Source organism: Cherax quadricarinatus, chromosome 39 (genome assembly GCF_038502225.1).
Source record: "Cherax quadricarinatus isolate ZL_2023a chromosome 39, ASM3850222v1, whole genome shotgun sequence".
In the NCBI taxonomy this organism is placed as follows: domain Eukaryota; kingdom Metazoa; phylum Arthropoda; class Malacostraca; order Decapoda; family Parastacidae; genus Cherax; species Cherax quadricarinatus.
The window spans coordinates 19,029,284-19,054,805 of record NC_091330.1 but is presented as its reverse complement, the minus strand read 5'-3'; the positions used below and the strand labels follow the sequence as shown (position 1 = coordinate 19,054,805).

At 38.6% G+C, this 25,522-nt stretch overlaps 1 protein-coding gene across 4 annotated transcripts in view; it reads left to right on the top strand.

Annotated features, from left to right (window-relative positions):
• Nucleotides 1–19,614, top strand: part of BBS5 (Bardet-Biedl syndrome 5 protein) — a 68,469-nt gene extending 48,855 nt beyond the window's left edge. For 3 of the 4 annotated variants that reach the window (XM_070092475.1, XM_070092476.1, XM_070092477.1), the window contains exon 10: nucleotides 12,869–19,614. In XM_070092475.1, coding sequence (XP_069948576.1) covers nucleotides 12,869–13,084 — 216 coding nt within the window. In that variant the 3' untranslated portion in view covers nucleotides 13,085–19,614. The remainder of the gene's footprint in view (nucleotides 1–12,868) is intronic. The other variant, XM_070092478.1, reaches the window with a different exon arrangement.
• The last annotated feature ends 5,908 nt before the right edge of the window (nucleotides 19,615–25,522 follow it).

Here is a 25,522-nt window from a genome sequence, read left to right as displayed (position 1 = left end):
AAGAAAAATTGCAAAGGTTAGTGGATGAGTTTGGGAATGTGTGTAAAGGTAGAAAGTTGAGAGTGAACATAGAAAAGAGTAAGGCGATGAGGGTATCAAATGATTTAGATAAAGAAAAATTGGATATTAAATTGGGGAGGAGTATGGAAGAAGTGAATGTTTTCAGATACTTGGGAGTTGACGTGTCGGCGGATGGATTTATGAAGGATGAGGTTAATCATAGAATTGATGAGGGAAAAATGGTAAGTGGTGCGTTGAGGTATATGTGGAGACAAAAAACGTTATCTATGGAGGCAAAGAAGGGAATGTATGAAAGTATAGTAGTACCAACACTCTTATATGGGTGTGAAACTTGGGTTGTGAATGCAGCAGCGAGGAGGCGGTTGGAGGCAGTGGATAGGTCCTGTCTAAGGTCAATGTGTGGTGTAAGTATTATGCAGAAAATTTGTATGGAAATTAGGAGAAGGTGTGGAGTTAATAAAAGTACACCTACCATCCAACTTATGACCGAGTTCGGTTCCGAGAAACCGGTCGTAAGTCGAAATGGACCTAAATCGAACTTTACTACTGAATATCAACATCACATTTTTGTAATGACTTTATTTTATTGTTTTATTTTGGTATTTCATGTTTTACTTTACTTTTTATGCTGTTAGTACTGTATTTTATACTGTAAGGTTTAGGATAAACACTGTGTACAACACAAATACAGTGGACCCCCGGTTAACGATATTTTTTCACTCCAGAAGTATGTTCAGGTGCCAGTACTGACCGAATTTGTTCCCATAAGGAATATTGTGAAGTAGATTAGTCCATTTCAGACCCCCAAACATACACTTACAAACGCACTTACATAAATACGCTTACATAATTGGTCACATTCGGAGGTGATCGTTATGCGGGGGTCCACTGTAGTTGTTTATTTCCCAGAAATTTGGCATAAAAAACACGGTCATAAGTCGAGTGGTCGTATGTCGAGCAGGTCGTACGTCGGATGGTAGGTGTATTAGTCAGAGGGCTGAAGAGGGGTTGTTGAGGTGGTTTGGTCATTTAGAGAGAATGGATCAAAGTAGAGTGACATGGAGAGCATATAAATCTGTAGGGGAAGGAAGGCGGGGTAGGGGTCGTCCTCGAAAAGGTTGGAAGGAAGGGTTAAGGGAGGTTTTGTGGGTGAGGGGCTTGGACTTCCAGCAGGCATGCATGAGCATGTTCGATAGGAGTAAATGGAGACGAATGGTATTTGGGACCTGACGATCTGTTGGAGTGTGAGCAGGGTAATATTTAGTGAAGGGATTCAGGGAAACCGGTTATTTTTAATAGCCGGACTTGAGTCCTGGAAATGGGAAGTACAATGCCTGCACTCTAAAGGAGGGGTTCGGGATATTAGCAGTTTGGAGGAATTTGTTGCGTATCTTTATATGTATATGCTTCTAAACTGTTGTGTTCTGAGCACCTCTGCAAAAACAGTGATTATGTGTGAGTGTGATGAAAGTGTTGAATGATGATGAAAGTATTTTCTTTTTGGGGATTTTCTTTCTTTTTGGGTCACCCTGCCTCGGTGGGAAACGGCCGACTTGATAAAAAAAGAAAAAATGGACACATCAACCAAATTGTTAAATTTTGCAATTTTCATATTCTCAATCTGTGTATATAGTCTGAAAATATCTTTATAAACAGAGAATCTTATCAAGTTGTTTGTTTCCTCTTGAATTGATTTTTGCAATTAAGTGTTTGGAGCTTTGCCAAATCACTTCCTAAAAAATACTTCAGTTTGTGCTGAATCATGCAGTTAGACTGGTATTGTTGCTTTTAACCCTTTGAGGGTCCATCTCATAGTTCTGCGGCTTTGAAGCCAGGGTCCGTGCCGTGGTACTACGTCATGAGCTCGGCTCATTCGGATCAGCTGTGAGTGGTATAATTGGTCTTAGATTTGAGAGAATGCATCTGTGTGGTAAGTGTACACCATATGAAACAAATCATGCAGTATGCAATGCATAATGAGAAAAAAAATCTGCGACCGTGTTTTTGGATTAACCCTTTGACTGCTGAAACCCTTGCTCACAAACTTGCTCTCAGTGTCGAAGAATTTAAAAAAAAAAATTTATTTTTTCTGGGGAAATGATAGAGAATCTTTTCCAGATGGTAATGACACCAAAAGTATGAAATTTGATTGAGAACTTAGGGAATTGCGCTCTCGCAAAGTTAGCGATCTTGACTATATTTACCCATCGGCGATCTCGCTCACTTTGAGCCCTATTTTCGGCCAATTACATTGTTCCAGTTGACCAAACTCATAGCTGTTTCTTTAGAACTCCATTTGTTCTATCAATTGAATACAAAAAAACACCCATTTACTGATTTCAACTAAAAGTTGCCAATTTCAAAATAGAGTCCAGAATGAGCAATGCAGACATTCCTGGCACTAAAATAACATTTTCTTTGTTCATCAGTCACGTCTCCAGGCCCTCTTATATTACTCTTGCTTTCTATTTTGAATTTTTATTCACAGAGAAAATAGAATATTTACTGTTATGCAGACTACTTTGTTACCGTAATAATTGTATAAATAATGTCAGCCCATTCGTGACTGCATATTAGATTGGCTAGTTGGACACTTATTGGACAATGACATCTTTTGTTTACTCTTGAACATCGGCAAAAATCAAACATTTCTACTAATTTGAGCTCAATTTCAAGGTCCTTTTCATCGTGAAACCAATCAAAATCATCTCTATTTCTGTAACATGTCTTCCAGTCTATCAAATGAGACCAAGAAAACGAGAGTACAACCAAAAATACTATACAAAAATACAGTGGACCCTCGACCAATGATATTAATCTGTTCCAGAGAGCTCATCATTAGACGAAATTATCATTAGTTGAATTAATTTTCCCCATAAGAAATAATGGAAATCAAATTAATCTGTTCAAGACACCCAGAAGTATGAAAAAAAAATATTTTTACCACATGAAATATACATTTTCCTACACACAAACAGAAGGATAGATGCACAATACATGTATACATATGTATATTGTGTAATGAAGAATAAATGACACTTTACCTTCATCACCACTAGTTTTTTTTTTAATTAAATTGTCATGCAACTTCCTAGCCTTTTCACATATGATCACTTGAGAGATGCTATCTCCTGATATCTGTTTTTTGTTTATCCACGCCAATAACAGTCTCTCAACATCTTCGACTACTTGCAGTCTGTGTTTCGAAAACATACTTGCACCTTTTGCAGCAACAGCTTCCTTGACTGCCTTTCTGTTGGCTAAGATAGTAGCGATGGTTCATTGGGGTTCATTATACAACCTGGCGAGCTCGGAGACACGCACTCCAGTTTCATACTTTGTGATGATCTTCTTCATGTCAATTGTAATTCTCACCCTTTTTACCACAGGGTTGTCTCTAGAAGCTTTCTTGGGGCCCATGGTGGCTTATTTTGCAGTTACAAGCACTAAAAACACTGGAATAATACAAAATATACCGAATGTATGCGTGGATGCGACCAGATTGGCTTGTAAACACTAGCACACTAACTGAAGGCAGGGCAGCTAAGGCGCGCTCAGGCCAGACAGGACACGTAGACGCGTTCGGGACGAATCATGTTGGTCAAGTTTTTCATCGTTGGTCGGGCCAAAATTTTTACGCTCAAACGCTTCATTAGTCAAATTTATCGTTAGATGATGCCTTCGTTGGTCGGGGGTCCACTGTACACCTCAAAGTTGGCATTTTAATCCAAAAACATGGTCGGAAATTTTTTTTTTTGCTCATTATGCACTGTGTGCTGCAGGATTTTTTTTATACTACGCACACTGACCACAAAGACCCGTTCTCTCATATGTGGGTCTACCAGCTTTCTCCCACTTGATTTGAAGCCTCTAGAATTTTGGAGCATAAATACGTCAAAAACACTGGCTCGTTACACGTATATATACGTCAGAAACAGTCAAAGGGTTAAAACAGCGACTTTGCAGTGTATTTTTGTATTGTTTTTACGGTTGTATTTGTGGTTTCTTGGTCTCAGTTGATAGAATTGAAGATATCTTACAGAAATAGAGTTGATTTTGATTGGTTTTACTACTGAAAATAGCTTGAAATTGAGTTCAAAATAGTGGAAATGTTTGATTTTTGCTGACGTTCAATAATAAACAAATCGTAATAAAGTTGGTAGAATTACCGACAATATGTAAAGTAAAAGGACACAATGTGACATTTTATTGTGGCAACATTTCGCTCTCGAGGAGCTTTATCAAGCCATTACAAACAATACATGGACACAGAGGGTATATAAAGGCTCAGAGTGAGGTGCAATACTAGTGAGGTACCATTTCGATGTTCACTAGTGGTGGTAGTAGTAGTAGTAGTAGTAGTAGTGACAAAAGTAGTACAATATGGTAGAGCAATTAATTCGTACATGAGTAAAAGGATGTAAAAGCTATTACTTGGGTGACATAAAAATAGGTTGGACAAATACAGACAGGAAAGAGACAGCTTGATTCATTGTTCACTCTCTGTAATGTGCTTTGTGTAGTATAACAGGAGAGACTATGTGATGGCAGGGTTTACTGTTTTCAGGAGGATTCTTGCTAAGACTTCAGAGATGGTGAAACTGCCATTGTTTTGTTCAATTGTATTCGAAACAGCGATCAGTGCTGATTCGAGGCACTTGCATCTGCGGAAATTAGTTTCTTTGATCACTAATTGGGCGTCTCTGGATTTTATGAGATGATTGGTGGAATTTCGGTGTTGTACACAAGCGTTGTTTAAGTTATCGTTCCTACATGCGTAAATGTGTTCATTGAGGCGGGTGTAGAGGTTTCTTGCTGTTTCACCTACGTAAATCTTGTCACAGCCTCCACAGGGTATAGTGTAAACTCCTGCATTGACTGGTTCGTGGTGCTTGGATTTTGTCCTGGTTAGATCCTTTATTGAAGTGCTAGAAGCGATGGTGACTGGTGTTAGCTTGTGAAAGTACTTTTGAGACGTTCAGTGCAACCTGGCTGTTGGGAAGAATTATAACTTTGTTGGGAGTGGTGTTGATGCGTGGAGAATTAACTGAATGTGCTGAAGAACTTTCTAACATCGCTAAGGAAACCTTTGAAACTGCAAGGAATATGAGGACCAATCTTCAGATTGACCAACACACTGCTGAGCATATTCTCAGCACAGTCACCACAGCTAACCTCCAACAGAAGATAAAACAGTCGATGGAAGGAAATGGGACGCGAATCCCTGATAAACAACTTATCATCATGCACCTTAACCGACTACGAGAAACAAGCACTGAGTCTGGGACTCAGATTTACCACTAACATATGCAAACCTAACTATCAACTCAATCTAGTTACCAGGAACCATAGACACAGTGACAGCAACTTCTAGAAGGGTTATATACAGGGCCTTCTCACTGCAGCTTTATGTGAACCTTCTTCTTCTAATCTTCCTAGATGATACATCACTACCCTTAAGAACCTCGCCAACGACCCCAACATTATCGTCACCACCGCCGACAAAGGAGGTGGAGTCGTCATACTCAACACCAGTGACTACAACACTAAAATGATGGACCTTTTGAATGATGAATCTACATACGAACCCATCAGCACTCAACAGTGGGAGACGCTCACCAAAGATTTTCTATACAAAACCAGACAAATACTCAAACGCACTAGAGAAGGGAAGAAACTTCTGTATTTGTTACCAAGCAACCCTAAACCAGCACACATGTATGGTTTACCCAAGACCCATAAACACAATATTCCTCTCAGACCAATCACGTAAGGAATAGGCAGTGCTCCACACAAACTAGCTGGAGTTCTTGCCAAACATCTTTCCTGCCTTCTGGGGACCATCAGCCCTGCTCATCTTAAACATTCAGGCGACCTTCTCAACCGCATCTGAAACTTCTCCATCCATAACAAGAAACTAAGCAGTTTGGATGTGACTTCCCTCTTCACAAAAGTACCTACCAAAAAAGCCATCGAGGTTCTACGACGTAAAGTCAATCAGGACCTTAATCTTCCTCCACCTCCCGGAGATTTTGTTGACTTGATTGAACTCTGTGTTAATTTCAACTGTTTTTCTTTCAATAACAAGCTCTACAAGCAAACCCACGGCATGGGAATGGGGTCCCCCATCAGTGCCGTCCTAGCCAACTTATACATGGAACACCTAGAGTCTGAACACTTCGCCAACATCATCCCTTCAAGCATCACTTGGTTACGTTACGTGGACAACGTCCTTGTAATAACTCCCAAACGTTTTGATGTACGGAATCTTCAGGCAAGGCTCAACGCAGTTGAACCGGCGATCCAGTTTACACTAGAAGAAGAGTCCAATCACAAGCTACCTTTCCTCGACGTCCTCATTCACAAAGTAGACAACAACCTAAGATTTCAAGTTTATCGGAAACCAACCAATAAAAATGATCTCACACACTTCTATTCCAGTCAAGATACCAAGACCAAAAGAGGCATCATCATCGGGTTTTTCCTAAGAGCATACCGAATTTGTAGTCCTGAGTTTCTTGACGAGGAATGTACATACATTCACCAAACATTCACTGAGTTACATTTTCCTTCTTTTTTCATCAAAGACTGCAAGAAAAGAGCTCTTCAGATCATTAATTCTCCACGCATCAACACCACTCCCAACAAAGTTATAATTCTTCCCAACAGCCAGGTTGCACTGAACGTCTCAAAAGTACTTTCACAAGCTAACACCAGAGTCGCCATCACTTCTAGCACTTCAATAAAGGATATAACCTGGACAAAATCCAAGCACCATGAACCAGTCAATGCAGGAAAACGTTTTCACTATACCCTGTGGAGGCTGTGACAAGATTTACGTAGGTGAAACAGTAAGAAACCTCGGCACCCGCCTCAATGAACACATTTACGCATGTAGGAACGATAACTTGAACAACGCCTGTGTACAACACCGAAATTCCACCAATCATCTCAAATTCAGAGACGCCCAATTAGTGATCAAAGAAACTAATTTCCGCAGATGCAAGTGCCTCAAATCAGCACTGATCGCTGTTTCGAATACAATTAAACAAAACAACGGCAGCTTCACCATCTCCGAAGTCTTAGCAAGAATCCTCCTGAAAACAGTAAACCCTGCCATCACATAGTCTCTCCTGTTATACTACACAAAGCACATTACAGAGAGTGAACACTGAATCAAGCTGCCTCTTTCCTGTCTGTATTTGTCCAACCTATTTTTATGTTACCCAAGTAATAGCTTTTACATCCTTTTACTCATGTACGAATTAATTGCTCTACCATATTGTATTACTTTTGTCACTACTACTACTACCACTAGTGAACATCGAAATGGTACCTCACTAGTATTGCACCTCACTCTGAGCCTTTATTTACCCTCTGTGTGCATGTATTGTTTGTAATGGCTTGATAAAGCTCCTGGAGAGCGAAACGTTGCCACAATAAAATGTCACATTAGTTGCAATTGTGTCCTTTTACTTTACAATAAACAAATCGTATGCGTCTAATACACATCAACTGGTGGGTCAAATGTGCATTCATGAATGCGCTGATATTATGTATACAATTATTACAATATTGCATAGCAATAAATCTTTTATTATTTGGTGTGAATAAAAATTCTTTATGTGAATAAAAAATCAAAATGGAATTCATCTGTAATAAATAGAAGAAATGTTATTTTAGTGCCAGTAATACCTGCAGTGTTTATTCTGGACCTCATTTTGAAACTGGAATAGTTTGAATTTTGTGTGAAATTAGCTGAATTACCAATTTCCAGTCAATTTATTGGGTAGTTGAAATAGTTGATTGGGCAATTTCTTGTGCTCAGTAGATAAAATGGAACACATACTAGCGAAATAGCTAAGAATTTTGTCTAATGGAACAGTGTACGTAATTGGCCTAAAATAGGACTCAAAGAGGGCAAAATCACTGATGCGTAAATATTACTGACACAACAAAATTCGCGAGAGTGTAATTTCATCAGTTTTTGATCAAATTTTGTACTTTTTGTTTTATTACCCTCAGAAAAATATTCCCTATCATTTCATAAGAATTTTTTTTTTTTTTTTTTTTTTTAGATTCTTGGACCCTGTGGGGAATTTTCAGATTGGGATCTGGACCCTCAGAGGGTTAACTGTGGTTCTCACTAGTACCTACCTGTGTCAACTGCTTTGGCTCCCTATCAAGGCAAGACCTGAATTTAACCTTTTAAGAAAATAAGTTTAATAAACCCACCTTTCTGATACGTTTCTATCTTTTACACCAAGCATGGGATGTTTCTGCGAATTGTGGACCTTCAAGACTAATTGAGCCTCGTGCTGTTGGGGAGAAATTATTCTAAGAATGAGCCTTTGCTAATGTAGCTTTTAGATTGTTCAACAGGTTGCTAGTTTCTCTTAAGTCAGGAATCTGTTCATATTTTCAAGTCTCAGTTGAAAACACATCTCTGTTTCCAGAGCTTATGATCTTGATGATCATACTGTCACTGTTGAATAGAAAATTTAGTATTTTTTTTTTTCATCATTGTTTTTGTATTTATGACTTGGTGTGCACATGCTTGTTAAATTCTTGAAAGAACAAGCACCGGCACCACCGCCGCTGCTGCTGCTATTATTATTATTATTTGCCATTCTTCACATTTGGGCTCTATTGCATCTGTTCTTAAAACTGTATATTGAGCCTGCCTCCACCACTCCCTCACAAAGATCATTCCACTTCCTGACCACTGTAACTGAAGAAATACCTCCTAACATCCTTGTGCAACTGTCTTTAACTTTCAGCTTTGCTCCCGAGTGCCTGTTTCCCACCTCTCAAAAATCCTGTCCCTGTGTGCCCTCTCAGTTCCTCTGAGTATTTTGTATGGTCTGCCCTTCAGGGTCATTAAGGGTCAATTCCTTTCGCCTCTCTTTGTAACTCATACCCTTATCTTTGGAACTGGTCTCATTTCATACTTCTGCACTTTCTCCAGTTTCTTAACCCTTTGGGGGTCGACAGGTCCTCTCAGAGACTTGTTCTCAGGGTCGGCCAAATTTCAAAAAAAATAAAAAAAAAATTTCTTTTGAAAAGATAGAGAATCTTTTCCCAATCATAATGACACCAAAAGTATGAAATTTGATGGAAAACTTATGGAATTATGCTCTTGTGAAGTTAGCGGTCTCGACGATGTTTACACATCGGTGATTTTGCCCACTTTGAGCTCTATTTTCGGCAAATTCCAGTGTACTAGTCGACAAAAATCATAACTATTTTGCTAGAACTCCATTTTTTCTATTGAATGAGTACAAGAAACCACCCATTCACCAATTTCAATTATCCAATAAAGTGGTCAGAATTTAGTGATTTTTCCAATTTCACACAAATTTCAAAAGATGCCAATTTCCAAATAGGGTCCAGAATAAACAAGAAAGACATTCCTGGCACTAAAATAACAAGTTCTCTGTTCGTTAGTCACATCCCCAGGCCCCTCTTATATTTCTTTGGCTTTCCACTTTGAATTTTTATTCTTACAAAAAAAAAAAAAATAAGATTTACTGTTATGCAGACTACTGCATTAGTGTAGAAATGGTATAAATAATATCAGCGCACTTGTGAAAGAATATTAGACTCACCAGTTGATGTGTATTGGACGCTTGGCATGATTTGTTTACTTTTGAACTTTGGTAAAAATCGAACATTTTTGCTACTTTGAGCTCAATTTCAAGGTAGTTTTCTTTGTAAAACCAGTCAAAAACATCACAATTTCTGTAATATGTCTTCCATTCTATAAAATGAGATCAAGAAAACTATTTTTTTTTTATTATTATTAACACACTGGCCGATTCCCACCAAGGCAGGGTGGCCCGAAAAAGAAAAACTTTCACCATCATTCACTCCATCACTGTCTTGCCAGAAGGGTGCTTTACACCACAGTTTTTAAACTGCAACATTAACACCCCTCCTTCAGAGTGCAGGCACTGTACTTCCCATCTCCAGGACTCAAGTCCGGCCTGCCGGTTTCCCTGAATCCTTTCATAAATGTTGCTTTACTCACACTCCAATAGCACATCAAGTATTAAAAACCATTTGTCTCCATTCACTCCTATCAAACACGCATGCCTGCTGGAAGTCCAAGCCCCTCGCACACAAAACCTCCTTTACCCCCTCCCTCCAACCTTTCCTAGGCCGACCCCTACTCCGCCTTCCTTCCACTACAGACTGATACACTCTTGAAGTCATTCTGTTTTGCTCCATTCTCTCTACATGTCCGAACTACCTCAACAACCCTTCCTCAGCCCTCTGGACAACAGTTTTGGTAATCCCGCACCTCCTCCTAACTTCCAAACTACAAATTCTCTGCATTATATTCACACCACACATTGCCCTCAGACATGACATCTCCACTGCCTCCAGCCTTCTCCTCGCTGCAACACTCATCACCCATGCTTCACACCCATATAAGAGCGTTGGTAAAACTATACTCTCGTACATTCCCCTCTTTGCCTCCAAGGACAAAGTTCTTTGTCTCCACAGACTCCTAAGTGCACTGCTCACCCTTTTCCCCTCATCAATTCTATGATTCACCATCTTTCATAGACCCATCCACTGACACGTCCACTCCCAAATATCTGAATACGTACATTCACCTCCTCCGTACTCTCTCCCTCCAATCTGATATCCAATCTTTCATCACCTAATCTTTTTGTTATCCTCATAACCTTACTCTTTCCTGTATTCACTTTTAATTTTCTTCTTTTGCATACCCTACCAAATTCATCCACCAACCTCTGCAACTTCTCTTCAGAATCTCCCAAGAGCACAGTGTCATCAGCAAAGAGCAACTGTGACAACTCCCGCTTTATGTGTGATTCTTTATCTTTTAACTCCACGCCTCTTGCCAAGACCCTTGCATTTACTTCTCTTACAACCCCATCTATAAATATATTAAACAACCACGGTGACATCACACATCCTTGTCTAAGACCTACTTTTACTGGAAAATAATCTCCCTCTCTCCTACATACTCTAACTTGAGCCTCACTATCCTCGTAAAAACTCTTCACTGCTTTCAGTAACCTACCTCCTACACCATACACCTGCAACATCTGCCACATTGCCCCCCCTGTCCACCCTGTCATATGCCTTTTCCAAGAAAACTAGAATACAACAATAAATACTATACAAAAATAGTGCAAAGTTGCAGTTTTAATCCAAAAACACAAAGTTTTTTTTTTCTCATTACGCACTGTGTACTGCAGGATTTTTTTTATACTGCGCACACTGACCACATAGACCCATTCTTACATATGCAGGCCTACCAGCTTTCTCTCGCTAGATTTGAGGGCACTAGAATTTAGGCGTACTAGTACGTCAAAAACCCTGGGTCGTAAGATGTACTAGTACGTCAAAAAAACCTAAAGGGTTAATGTGCTTCCTCATATGAAGGTACTGCATACTCGAAGATGGACCTGAACTATAATAAATAAAGCACCTGGAATGACTTTTTGTTGAGAGTCCTGAAGTGCGTGTGTGCGCAAGTGTGTGGGTTTGTGCACGTGTGTGATAACCAGTGTCGTACACACTTAGTCAACACAGTTGGAAATCTCAATGTAGATAGTAATGCAACAACAGATTGGGAAGGTTATATACCTCAGAGTGTGACTGAGGTTGAGACAGGGTTCTGTATTGATCACACCAGACTCACTTGTTGTAATCTCCATTGTGCTCTTAGGATTACCCATTCAGACTAACTGTTCAGCACAATTTAATAGATTGTCATTTATTAGAGCACACCAGTTTTATATCCAGCCTGTCATTCACTGCCTTGCTATGCTTTGTCTGTCCTCTTCTCCTAAGTACAGTATTATCTTGAACTCAGATGCTATCTGTGGATATTTGTCTGTTGCACTGACATTTTTGTATTCTTATACACCACTCTTTCTGCCTTCCATCTAGTTACCCTCCGTGTCTTTTTTATACTGCTAGTATTTTAAAGTGTAGACTCTCCTATTGTATTCCCTGAATGTATGGGCCCTTCTTCCAGTATATAACCTTCCAGATATACATCTTCCCAATTGTACACCTTCCTTCTAGTCTGTACTATTAGAGTGCACCCTCCTTCCAGTGTGCACCTTCCTTCCAGTGTTCAACTTTCTTCCATTGTATACCTTTCTTCCAATGTACACTCTTATTGTACATCTTCCAGTGTACACCAACCTTCAACTGTACACATCTTTCCAGTGTGCACCTTTTAATGTGCACCCTGCTCTACTATGTAGTGCTGATTGATCCCTGTAGAATTAGAGTATTTGTAATGATCATTAGTGTTTGCGTCAGGTTGTAATGTAAATACAATAGTGCTGTACCAGTATTTAAAGAGGAAGACTTTTATCCCTTGTTTTATAAGGCAAGATTTTAATGCATGCTTCTAAAATGTGCTTGCTTTTTTGCACTGTTCATGGAAGATCTGTATTTATATAATTATTCTTGGAAAGAAAAACTTCTAGTTTTTCTTTTTAGGTCACCCTACCTTGGTGGGATACGGCCGGTTTGTTGAAAAAAAATTTTTTTTTCTTTATTTGATTCAAGTTTCAATACTGAAACAAGGTTCATTCAGATTTAATAAATCACTGAAGATGCTTCATATGTTTTTATTTAATTTTCATAATAGTACTACTGATATTTTCCTTTCAAGGTTGATGCCTTGATGCTGGTGAATGCTTTTTATTCTGAGGAACTGGAGCTACCCTCCCATTCCTTGGATTGAACTGAATTACTTCCCATTTCCTAGGCACTGTAAGTGTATGACCCCTCTGGATTAGCACTTTCTCATATTTATAATAATATTGACTTCTTTTTTCTTATACAACAGCCACCACCAGAAAATGAGCAGCTGGATCTACCAGATAAGGATGAGACAGAGATTGATGAGAGTGTTAGTGAGACTGCTGATGTGCTGGCAGCCTACCTGGCAGATGGTAACCACCATGACAGGGAACCTGTCTTTTCCAGTGAATTAGGCTTGGCCATTGAAAAACTGAAGGAAGGGTATACTTTACAAACTTTGTGGGAAGTTATACCAAGTTAAGTTATTTTTTGTTAATATGTACTATTTTGTGAACTTGTACTTTAGTGTGAAAAATGCACACATGTAATTGTTTTAAATTTAGTATTATATAAGCACTAAAGACAGTAGGACCCCTGTATTTGTGGGGAATACATTCCAAAGACCTGCCTTGGATACCGAAATCGTGGATAGAAGCAAACCCTATATATAAATCCTGTACATACTATTATAAAGTTTAGTTCATAAATTATGCACAATAATTGGAGAATTATCACTTTTTGCTAATGGGAAGCACTTCATGGCTTCTCTTAGGCTTTGAAGAACTGCCAGCTTCTCTACTTTTGCACTTAGGAACCATTATTATGCAAAATTAAGAGGTATTATTGGGCCACAGTAAACTGTGGATAAGCAAAACTGCCGATACCAAATCAGTGGATATGGAGGTTCTACTGTATTTGATATTATCTACCAAAGTAGCTAAAGTTACAGTGACTGCACAATACAGTACTGAATATCCAAATTGTTACACAAAATTTTCACATATGCCTAGTGTGGGACACGCGATGTCCAGTGGTGGCTCGTCCATAGGAGTGAATTTTTTATTTTGTTGAAACAAGATAAATTATTAAAAATACAAGTTTGATGCGGAACGATAGTATAGGTATTTCTGGCGTTACAAGCTGCCACTGGTGATGTCTGTGTGCTAGTATTAATGTGCCGAGTGTAGAACATGTTGTCTGTGCTTATTTACTCACAGCTCTCATCTGGAAGGTAAGGGAGTCATATCTAGTCAGGAGCATTGAACCTCCATTGTTTCATACCTACTTGTACTGTAATGTAACTCGGCAAAAGCAATTATGAATAATATTTAATATATTTTAATTAAATCAGGACATGTAACGAATGGGTTGTAACACAAACACATCTTGAAAAAGAATTATTGCCAAGCTGATGAAATGTATAGATGATAGAAGTGGTGCAAGCTCTAATGCCTCATCATTACAGGTCGGCCATCACTAATCTGGCAATCAGTTATCCGGTTCCATCAGTAATCCAGCGCTAATTTCAATTAGCATAATTTCAAATTTCATCATTATACTGATTCAAATTTCATCATAATACTGACTCAGAAATTGTGCAGATGGTTGTAAATCCACAGCAGCAAGCCAGTGGAGGAGAAAGCAGTGATGAAAATGAGGAAGATGTAGCAGAAAGAGTCTCTATTGATAGGTGAATTATGTGTATTCTAACCTAACCACTCTGTAATCCGGCAAACTCACTAATCCGGCACACTACAGGTCCCAATGGTGCTGGATTAGTGATGGCCAACCTGTATCAGTTTCTTAGTTTAAGAGCAACTTCTCAGCTAACATAAGTTCTTAAATGTAATTCATAGTAGGCCCAGAAACTTAACCCAATGAATTAGGAGGTGCCTGGTATATAATTTTTTAACATTCAGAGCAATCATTGACATATAAATATTTTTTTTTTTTTTTAACAAATCGGCCATCTCCCACCAAGGCAGGGTGACCCAAAAAGAAAGAAAATCCCCAAAAAGAAAATACTTTCATCATCATTCAACACTTTCATCTCACTCACACATAATCACTGTTTTTGCAGAGGTGCTCAGAACACAACAGTTTAGAAGCATATACGTATAAAGATACACAACATATCCCTCTGATCTGCTAATATCCCGAACCCCTCTTTTAGAGTGCAGGCATTGTACTTCCCATTTCCAGGACTCAAGTCCGGCTATATAAAAATAACCGGTTTCCCTGAATCCCTTCACTAAATACAGTGGACCCCCGCATAACGATATTATTTCAATCCAGAAGTCTGTTTGGGTGCCGTTATAGACCGAATTTGTTCCCATAAGAAATATTGTGAATTAAATTAGTCCGTTTCAGACCCCTAAAAATACACCTACAAAAGCACTTACAAAAATACACTTACATAATTGGTCGAGTTGGGAGCTGATCGTTAGGCGGGGTTCCACTGTATTACCCTGCTCACACTCCAACAGATCGTCAGGTCCCAAATACCATTCATCTCCATTCACTCCTATTGAACACGCTCATACACGCTTGCTGGAAGTCCAAGCCCCTCGCTCACAAAACCTCCCTTACCCCTTCCTTCCAACCTTTTCGAGGACGAACCCTACCCCGCCTTCCTTCCCCTACAGATTTATATGCTCTCCATGTCATTCTACTTTGATCCATTCTCTCTAAATGACCAAATCACCTCAACAACCCCTCTTTAGCCCTCTGACTAAAACTTTTATTAACTCAACACCTTCTAATTTCCACACTCCGAATTTTCTGCATAATATTTACACCACACATTGTCCTTAGACAGGACATCTCCACTGCCTCCAACCGCCTCCTTGCTGCTGCATTCACAACCCAAGCTTCACACCCATATAAGAGTGTTGGTACTACTATACTTTCATACATTCCCTTCTTTGCCTCCATAGATAACGTTTTTTGTCTCCACATATACCTCAACACACCACTCACCTTTTTTCCCTCATCAATTCTATGATTAACCTCATCCTTCATAAATCCATCCACCGACACGTCAACTCCCAAGTATCTGAAAACATTCACTTCTTCCATACTCCTCCTCCCCAATTTAATATCCAATTTTTCTTTATCTAAATCATTTGATAACCTCATCACCTTACTTTTTTCTATGTTCACTTTCAACTTTCTACCTTTACACACACTCCCAAACTCATCCACTAACCTTTGCAATTTTTCTTCAGAATCTCCCATAAGCACAGTATCATCAGCAAAAAGCAACTGTGTCAATAACCATTTTGTATTTAATTCCCCATAATTTAATCCCACCCCTCTCCCCAACACCCTAGCATTTACTTCTTTTACAACCCCATCTATAAATATATTAAACAACCATGGTGACATTACACATCCCTGTCTAAGACCTACTTTTACTGGGAAGTAGTCTCCCTCTCTTCTACACACCCTAACCTGAGCCTCACTATCCTCATAAAAACTCTTTACAGCATTTAGTAACTTACCACCTATTCCAAATAATTGCAACATCTGCCACATTGCTCCCCTATCCACTCTATCATATGCCTTTTCTAAATCCAGAAATGCAATAAAAAGTTCCCTACCTTTATCTAAATACTGTTCACATACAGTAGGGCTAGGTTCCAGGCTGTCGCCGGAAAGCAGACATCGCCGGAAGGCAGAACGCCATTTTTTTCCATTTATAAATGCGTATAAATGCCAGACAACAAGTATACACTAAATTATATTAAGTTAGTAATAGAACCAGACATTAAAAACACACAAAGTAAAATACATTCACAGTAAATTCATTACTTATCTTGAAGTATTTGTAATCTTAATGTAGGGAGAGAGGTGAGTAGTACTTACTTGTAGGAAGTCAGGAGCAGGTAGCCCAGGTGTAGGTAGCCCTGACTCCCCGTCTCATACTTAATATACGATATTTAAAACATCCCAGAGAGGTAAAATACACATACAATACACTCATTATTTACCTTAAAATATGTGTAGTCTTAATATAGGAAGAGAGGTGAGTAGTATTTATTTGTAGGAAGTCAGTGTAGGTAGCTGGTAGGTGTAGCCCGTCTGGGCTACACCTACAGGCTACCTACACTGTGGCCCAGAGCCATATTATTAACATCGACATGCCTTGTTCACTGAATTTAATCATTTCTAACAACTACCTTTAGATGCCATCATAAACGAAGGTAGAAGTAATGAATAATTCATGCCGAAAATTGTAAACAAAAGCGGAGTGAGGGAGTGGCTGGGCCAAACGCAAATTCATACACGTTTTCTCTGATGGCTGAGCAGAGAAAACGTGATGTCCCTCCACCCCTCCACCCGGCTACCACACAGCTCCACAAGTACAGTGGACCCCCGGTATTCGATGGCATCGGTATTCGATAAAACCTGTATTCGATGCATTACATCGCAAAAATTTTTCCTTGGTATTCGATTGAAAACCCGGTATTCGATACGATTCGTACGAGACCTGTCCACATGTGGCCTGAACTGCCCCTTGTGTGCCAGTGTTTACAAGCCAGCCAGTGTGTGCGCATCTAAGGATACATTCGGTACATTCCATATTATCCATATTATCACTGTGTTTGGTGCTTGTTTCTGCAAAATAAGTCACCATGGGCCCCAAGAAAGCTTCTAGTGCCAACCCTGTGGTAAAAAGGGTGAGAATTAGTATGGAAATTAAGAAAGATTTTGAAGGGTTTGGGGCTAACCCTGAGAAGCCTATACCAGTTGTGGAATACATTGTGCCTACTTCAAAAATTAAGGAAATGTGTGCACAGTGGGTTGAAGTGCAAACCTTTATGGATGAAAATCACCCTAACACAGCTATTACAATGACAATATTGTGGCCCATTTTAGACAAATCGTAAAGGAATGGGAGGTACAGAGCTCTATGGACAGATTTGTTGTGTGACAGACGTCCAGTGACTCTCAAGCTGGTCCTAGTGGCATTAAAAGAAGAAGGGAAGTAATCCTGGAAAAGCACTTGCTACCTCAAGTCCTAATGGAAGGGGATTCCCCTTCTAAACACTAACACATCTCCCCTCCTCCCATCCCATCAATCATCACCAGATCTTCATTAAAGGTAAGTGTCAATTATTTTATTGTTATTGTAATTATTCTATTGCATTAAACTTAATATTTCATGGAGTAAAATTTTTTTTTTCATACTTTTGGGTGTCTTGCACGGATTAATTTGATTTTCGTTATTTCTTATGAGGAAAATTGATTCGGTTTTCAATATTATCGGTATTCGATGAGCTCTCAGGAACGGATTAACCCTTTTACTGTCGCGGCCATATATATACGTCTTACGAGGTACCGTGTTTGACGTATATATACTCATAAATTCTAGTGGCTTCAAATCAAGCAGGAGAAAGCTGGTAGGCCTACATGTGAGAGAATGGGTCTGTGTGGTCAGTGTGCACCATATAAAAAAAATCCTGGAGCACGTAGTGCATAATGAGAAAAAAAAAAACTCCGACCGTTTTTTTTAATTAAAATGCCGACTTTGTGGTCTATTTTCGTATAGTATTTATGGTTGTATTCTCGTTTTCTTGGTCTCATTTGATAGAATGGAAAACATATTATAGAAATAGAGGTGATTTTGATTGATTTTACTATAAAAAGAACCTAGAAATGGAGCTCAAAGTAGGGGAAATGTTTGATTTTTGCCAATGTTCAAAAGTAAGCAAATGATGCCATTTTCCAGTAAATGTCCAACTAGCCATTCTAATATGCAGTCATGAATGGGTTGATGTTATTTATACAATTATTACAGTATTGCAGTAGTCTGCATAATAGTAAGTCTTCAATTTTTTGTTCGAATAAAAATTCAAAATAGAAAGCAAGAGTAATATCAGAGGGGCCTGGAAACACGACTGATGACCAAAGAAAATGTTATTTTAGAGTCAGGAATGTCTGCATTGTTCATTCTGGACCTTATTTTGAAATTGTCGTATTTTTTAGTTTTCGTGAAATTGGCCAAATTGCAAATTTCTGACCACATTATTAGGTAGTTGAAATCGGTAAATGGGCAGTTTCTTGTACTCAATCGATAGAAAAAATAGAGTTCTAAAGAAATAGCTATGAGTTTGGGCGACTGGAACAATGGAATTAGCCAAAAATAGGGCTCAAAGTGGGCGAAATCGCCGATTTGTAAACAGTGCCGAGGTCGCTAACTTCGCGAGAGCATAATTCCGTCAGCTTTCAATCAAATTTCGTTTTTTTGGTGTCATTACAATCGGGAAAAGATTCTCTATCATTTCATAAGAAAAATTTTTTTTTTTAAATTTTGCGACACCAGGAGACACCTCAGGATTGGGGGTTGCGGCAGTCAAAGGGTTAATATCGAATACTGGGGGTCCACTGTATTATTATCAGAGCATATAAAATATGCAATAAATGCCAGACAACAAGTTTATACTAACTTATATTAAGTTAGCAATAGAAATAGGCATTAAAAACACAATAAAAGGTAAGATACACACAGAGTACACTTATTACTTACCTTAAAATATTAATATTAATGTGTGAGAGGTGAGTGGCAGGGTGTTTATTGAATAAAATCAGAATGGCACACCATCATCCTCTAACTTGGCACTTAAAGCAAGAGGCTTACGGCTTCTCTTTTTATCACAGCTAACCTTAGACGCCATCGTCAGTGAGAGCCAACTAGTTAACGAAAGAGTAAATGAGAGAGAGAAAGAGATACAGAGCTGAGACAATGTAAGAGCACAAACTGAACAGGCAGTGGACGATCACTTGGTCAGGCGAAATAAATGCGTATTAATGTGTGTCTACTTTTAGTTCATTCACGTCCATTTGTAAAAGTTTGTAAAACATTTACCTCAATATTTTTTTTATTATAATAATAATTACCTCACAATACAAATACTCTTACATTGTGTACAAGTTGTACAAGTTAGTTCAGAATAAACAAACAGCAACACACCATTTTTAGAGTGAATGAAGATAATATTAATAATAATAATAATAATATTATTATTATTATTATTATTATTATTATTATTATTAATAATAATATTATTATTAATAATAATATTATTATTAATAATAATATTATTATTATTAATTATAAAAAGCACTAAACCCACAAGGGTCGTGAATTGCTATATATAGAGTAAAGGCATACGAAAAGAATATTTTTCTACAGTTATCCCCCAGTTTGACTAGAGAAAACGTAATTCTTCCGACACTACCTACACAGCTGCTTGGTAAACAAATCTCATATTTACGTCAATTTTTATTCTGTGAGTGTATGTATCATGTTTATATGCTATGTAATGGGTTTCATATATAATTTTGAGGAAAATATCATAGATGGATTAATGAAAATGCCTATATTGATGTAAAGTAAGACATTTAGTGTGCCAAAGAGTGGTTATTATTACGTAGTATTGGCGTCATGAGTAGAGAGAGACTTAGTGATTTTAATGTGTACCTGCACACCAGCACAGTGTGTAAGTATATTTAAGTACAGGTACACTTAAGTATACACCTACCATCTGACTTACGACCTGCTCGACATACGTCCACTCGACTTACGACCGTGCATCTGGCAGCTGGGCTGGGCTGGGCCGGCTGATGCACACCGCTGTACAATATTTGACAATACTCGCGGCGGCAATGTGTCATGCAGGCAGCATCAGTTTGAGTAACCCTGCCCTATCAGCAGCATCATACTGTATTAACTGTACTAACTGGACAGTAAATTTCACCATGGCCCCTAAGATGAAGTCTGAATCTTGCACTGGAGATTGTGGCAAGAAAGGCTCTTACTCTCGAACTCTCTATTTGTTTTCACTGTTGCACATAAACCTGTCTGTATCTGTCTGCCTGTATATCTGTCTGTATCTCTGTGTGTCTGTTTGTCTGCCTACTAGTGAGTTTGTCTTTCTGTCTACCTGTGTGTCTTTCTGTCTACCTGTGTGTCTGTCTTTCTGTCTACCTGTGTGTCTGTCTTTCTGTCTACCTGTGTGTCTTTCTGTCTACATGTGTGTGTCTTTCTGTCTACCTGTGTGTCTTTCTGTCTACCTGTGTTTTTGTCTACCTGTGTGTTTTTCTGTCTACCTGTGTCTGGCTTTATGTCTACCTGTGTCTGTCTGTGTCTACCTGTGTGTCTGTCTGTCTACCTGTGTGTCTGTCTTTGTCTGCTTGTCCGTCTCAGAGCCACTCATTAAGAGTGTACTTGGTCTTGAAGACGCCATATTAATAATGATAATAATAGTAATCACTGAGGCGCATTAAATGTGTATAAAACGTTAATATAGACATTTTGCTTAATCCATTTATGATTTTTTTTTCGAAATTATATAATAAACATGCTACATAACATATAAATTAACAAATATGAGATGTTTTTCTGGTCGGCTTGACAGTGAACAGGAACCATTCGTGTCCGGGTTGGTAACAACAACAACAACAACATTTGTTTACATAACTCATGAACATTCTACATTCTCATTCTCTCTCTCATTTATTCATTTAATCTTGTTTACTCACCTCTCACTCTACATTAAAACTACAGATATTTTAAGGTAAGTAATGAGTGGACACGATTATTATACTATAGCTTAATAATAATAATATTAATATTAGTACATATGTATTATTGTAATAATAACGACTATTAATATTATTATTAATTTAGGGCACTGGAGCACAGATCCACTGTATAGCACTTTGGATTTTTTGGGTTATCCTAGGTAATTTACAATATGTATGATAACTTGACTTACGTGTACCAATGAGAGAGAGAGAGAGAGAGAGATACAAAGAGACAGCCACATTCAGTCACCCACCCATCCGGCCACCCACCCATCCGGCCACCCACCCATCCGGCCACCCACCCATCCAGCCAGCCAGCCACCCACCCGGCCAACCACAGACCCGGCCAACCAGCCAGCCAGCCGGATACGTATTACACACGTTCCAGAGTTGTTTCTCTTTACTTAGGGTATAGGTTACACAACATTCTGCCAGGATGACACTACCAGTGGTATTCTCCCATTCCACTGTGTCGACAATACATAAAGATAATAGTAACATATGATACTGTATGCGATGTAAAATTTACAATGCATATCACTACCATGTATACATTATATACAGTACATAAATAAAATACAACAATAGAAGTAAATTATGGTAAAAAGAATGAAATAATGATTGCACATTACATTACAGTATTATGTAGGTAGTTTATATAGGAAAGTTTTGACATTATGCCCTACCCAATATGTCGGCAGTTTTCAAAGGTTCGACTTACGTCCATTTTGACTTAAGACCGGTTGGTCGGAACCAAGCTTGGTCGTAAGTCGGATGGTAGGTGTAATTATCAGAGTACATATGAAATATGCAGTAACTTTAAAACACTTGAAATTTTGGAAAGTTTCCTGACATAATAGATGAGGTCACGGAAAATGTAAACAAACTGGGTGGGGGGCGCCGTATTTGAAAGACCGTGTGCCGTATAGCAAATTTTGGTCATAATTTGACATCGCCGTATTAGCGGAACGCCGTAAGGCGAAACGCCATAAAGCGGGGCCTTACTGTATATGCTTCAATGTAAACACTTGATCTACACATCCCCTACCCACTCTGAAACCTCCTTGCTCATCTGCAATCCTACATTCTGTCTTACCTCTAACTCTTTCAGTTATAACCCTACCATACACTTTTCCTGGTATACTCAGTAAACTTCTTCTTTCAACGTACCAGCCGTATCCCACTGAGGTGGGGTGGCCCAAAAGAAAAAAACTAAAGTTTCTCCTTTTAATTTAGTAATATATACAGGAGAAGGGGTTACTAGCCCCTTGCTCCCGGCATTTTAGTCTCCTCTTACGACACGCATGGCTTACAGAGAAAGAATTCTGTTCCACTTCCCCATGGAGATAGGAGGAAATAAACAAGAACAAGAATTAGAAAGAAAATAGAAGAAAACCCAGAGGGGTGTGTATATACATGTATATGCTTGTATACGTATGTGTAGTGTGACCTAAGTGTAAGTAGAAGTAGCAAGACGTACCTGTAGTCTTGGATATTTATGAGACAGACAAAAGACACAAGCAATCCTACCATCATGTAAAACAATTACAGGCTTTCGTTTTACACTCACTTGACAGGACGGTAGTACCTCCCTGGGCGGTTGCTGTCTACCAACCTACTACCTACACTCAGTAAACTTATTCCTCTATAATTTTTACAATCTCTTTTGCCCCCCTTCCCTTTATATAAAGGGACTATACATGCTCTCTGCCAATCCCTAGGTACCTTCCCCTCTTTCATACATTTATTAAACAAACATACCAACCACTCCAACACTATATCCCCCCCTGCTTTTAACATTTCTGTCATGATCCCATCAGTTCCAGCTGCTTTACCCCCTTTCATTCTACTTAATGCCTCATGCACCTCCCCCACACTCACTTCCTGTTCTTCTTCACTCCTAAAAGATGGTATACCTCCCTGGCCAGTGCATGAAATTACTGCCTCCTTTTCTTCGTCAACATTTAAAAGTTCCTCAAAATATTCTCGCCATCTACCCAAAACCTCCATCTCCCCACCTACTAACTCCCCTACTCTGTTTTTAACCCTTAAACTGTCCAAACAGATCTACATTCATATGTGTAGTGCTCCAAAAGTAGATCTACATTTTTTTTTACATATTTTCAAATATAAAAAAAAAATGTAGGTCAAAGTTTTTTTTACACATTTTCAAGTGTAAAAAAAAACAACTCTACGTTTATTTACATACTTTCAAATGTTGGAAAAACGTAGATCTACATTTGGACAGTTTAAGGGTTAACTGACAAATCCATTCGTTCTCTAAGCTTTCTTAACTTGTTTAACTCACTCAAAAAATTTTTCTTATTTTCATTAAAATTCCTTGACAGTGCCTCTCCCACTCTATCATCTGCTCTTTTTCTGCACTCTCTCACCACTCTCTTCTCCTTTCTTTTACTCTCCATATACTCTTCTCTTCTTATAACACTTCTGCTTTGTAAAAACCTCTCATAAGCTAACTTTTTCTCTTTTATGACACCCTTTACTTCTTCATTCCACCAATTACTCTTTCTTCCTGCACCCTCCCTCCTATAACCACAAACTTCTGCCCCACATTCTAATACTGCATTTTTAAAAATATTCCAACCCTCTTCAGCCTCCCCACTACTCATACTTGCACCAGCCCACCTTTCTGCCAATAGTTGCTTATATCTCACCCGAACTTCCTTCTCCCTTAGTTTATACACTTTCACCTCCCTCTTACTTGTTGTTGCCACCTTCCTCTTTTCCCATCTACCTCTTACTCTGACTGTAGCTACAACTAAATAATGATCCGATATATCAGTTGCCTCTCTATAAATGTGTACATCCTGGAGCCTACCCATCAACCTTTTATCCACCATTACATAATCTAACAAACTACTTTCATTACGTGCTATATCATACCTTGAATATTTATTTATCCTCGTCTTCATAAAATATGTATTATTTATTACCAAACCTCTTTCTACACATAGCTCAATTAAAGGCTCCCCATTTTCATTTACCCCTGGCACCCCAAATTTACCTACTACTCCCTCCACAACATTTTTGCCTACTTTAGCATTGAAATCCCCAACCACCATTACTCTCACACTTGGTTCAAAACACCCCACGCATTCACTCAACATTTCCCAAGATCTCTCTCTCTCCTCTACACTTCTCTCTTATATTTTTTTTTTATTATCACACTGGCCGATTCCCACCAAGGCAGGGTGGCCCGAAAAAGAAAAACTTTCACCATCATTCACTCCATCACTGTCTTGCCAGAAGGGTGCTTTACACTACAGTTTTTAAACTGCAACATTAACACCCCTCCTTCATATATATATTGTCATATATATGACAATATATATATATATATATATATTGTCATATATTCATGGAAGAAATAAGCCCGTATCTGAGACCATCTGGAAAATGGGAATTATTATCATGGGAAAGTGCTAAACCTGTAGGCATTATACAGCAAGTGGGGGGAATGGAAAGCATTCAGGCTCAATTCAGGGAACCGGAGCACAGATCCACTTCCCTAGATCAAGAGCCCCCTCATCAGCATCAAGAAACCTCCCCTGAGGGGTGGCAAATGGGAAGCAGTTAGGTTTGATCTAACAAAGAGAAGGGTAGCTCCAGTTGACGTATAAACAATAATGTACCCTTTAGTATTCATTAAAAAGAAATCTTTCCATGTCAAAATCAGTTTTGGAGGTTATCTTTTTGTAATTATTTATCTATCTCATTCATGAGAAGTGCTAAATCCTTAGGGGTTTAGCACTTCTCGTGAATGGGAGGCAATCAGATTCAGTTCAAGGAAAAAGGACAGTGCAATTACTTTGATCAAAAGTTTGTCTCCAGCATCTAGGTACTCCCCTTGAAAGATGTACCTGTTTGTCAAAGTCATCAGTAACAAAATATTGTAAAGAAGGGATGAGTAGCTTCAGTTTCTTGGATCAAGAGCTCTTCACCAACATTAACCCTTTCAGGGTGGAGACCCCTGATCTCGAACTTGCTCCCAGGGTTGAATAATTTAAAAAAAATAAAAAAAAAATTTATCTTGTGAATGATAAAGAATCTCTTTCAAAAGGTAATAAAACCAAAAGTACGAAATTTAATGAAAAACTTGCAAAATTACGCTCTCGCAAAGTTAGCGGTCTGTGATATTTGTGCATCAGCAATTTCGCCCACTTTTGGCCACTCCCATTCTTTCAGTTGACCATAGCTATTTTGCTAGTATTCCTTCTATTCAATCAATTGTGTAAAGAAACCGCCCATTTACCTATTTCAACTACCCAATAAAGTGATCATAAATCAGTAATTTGGCCAGTTCCAC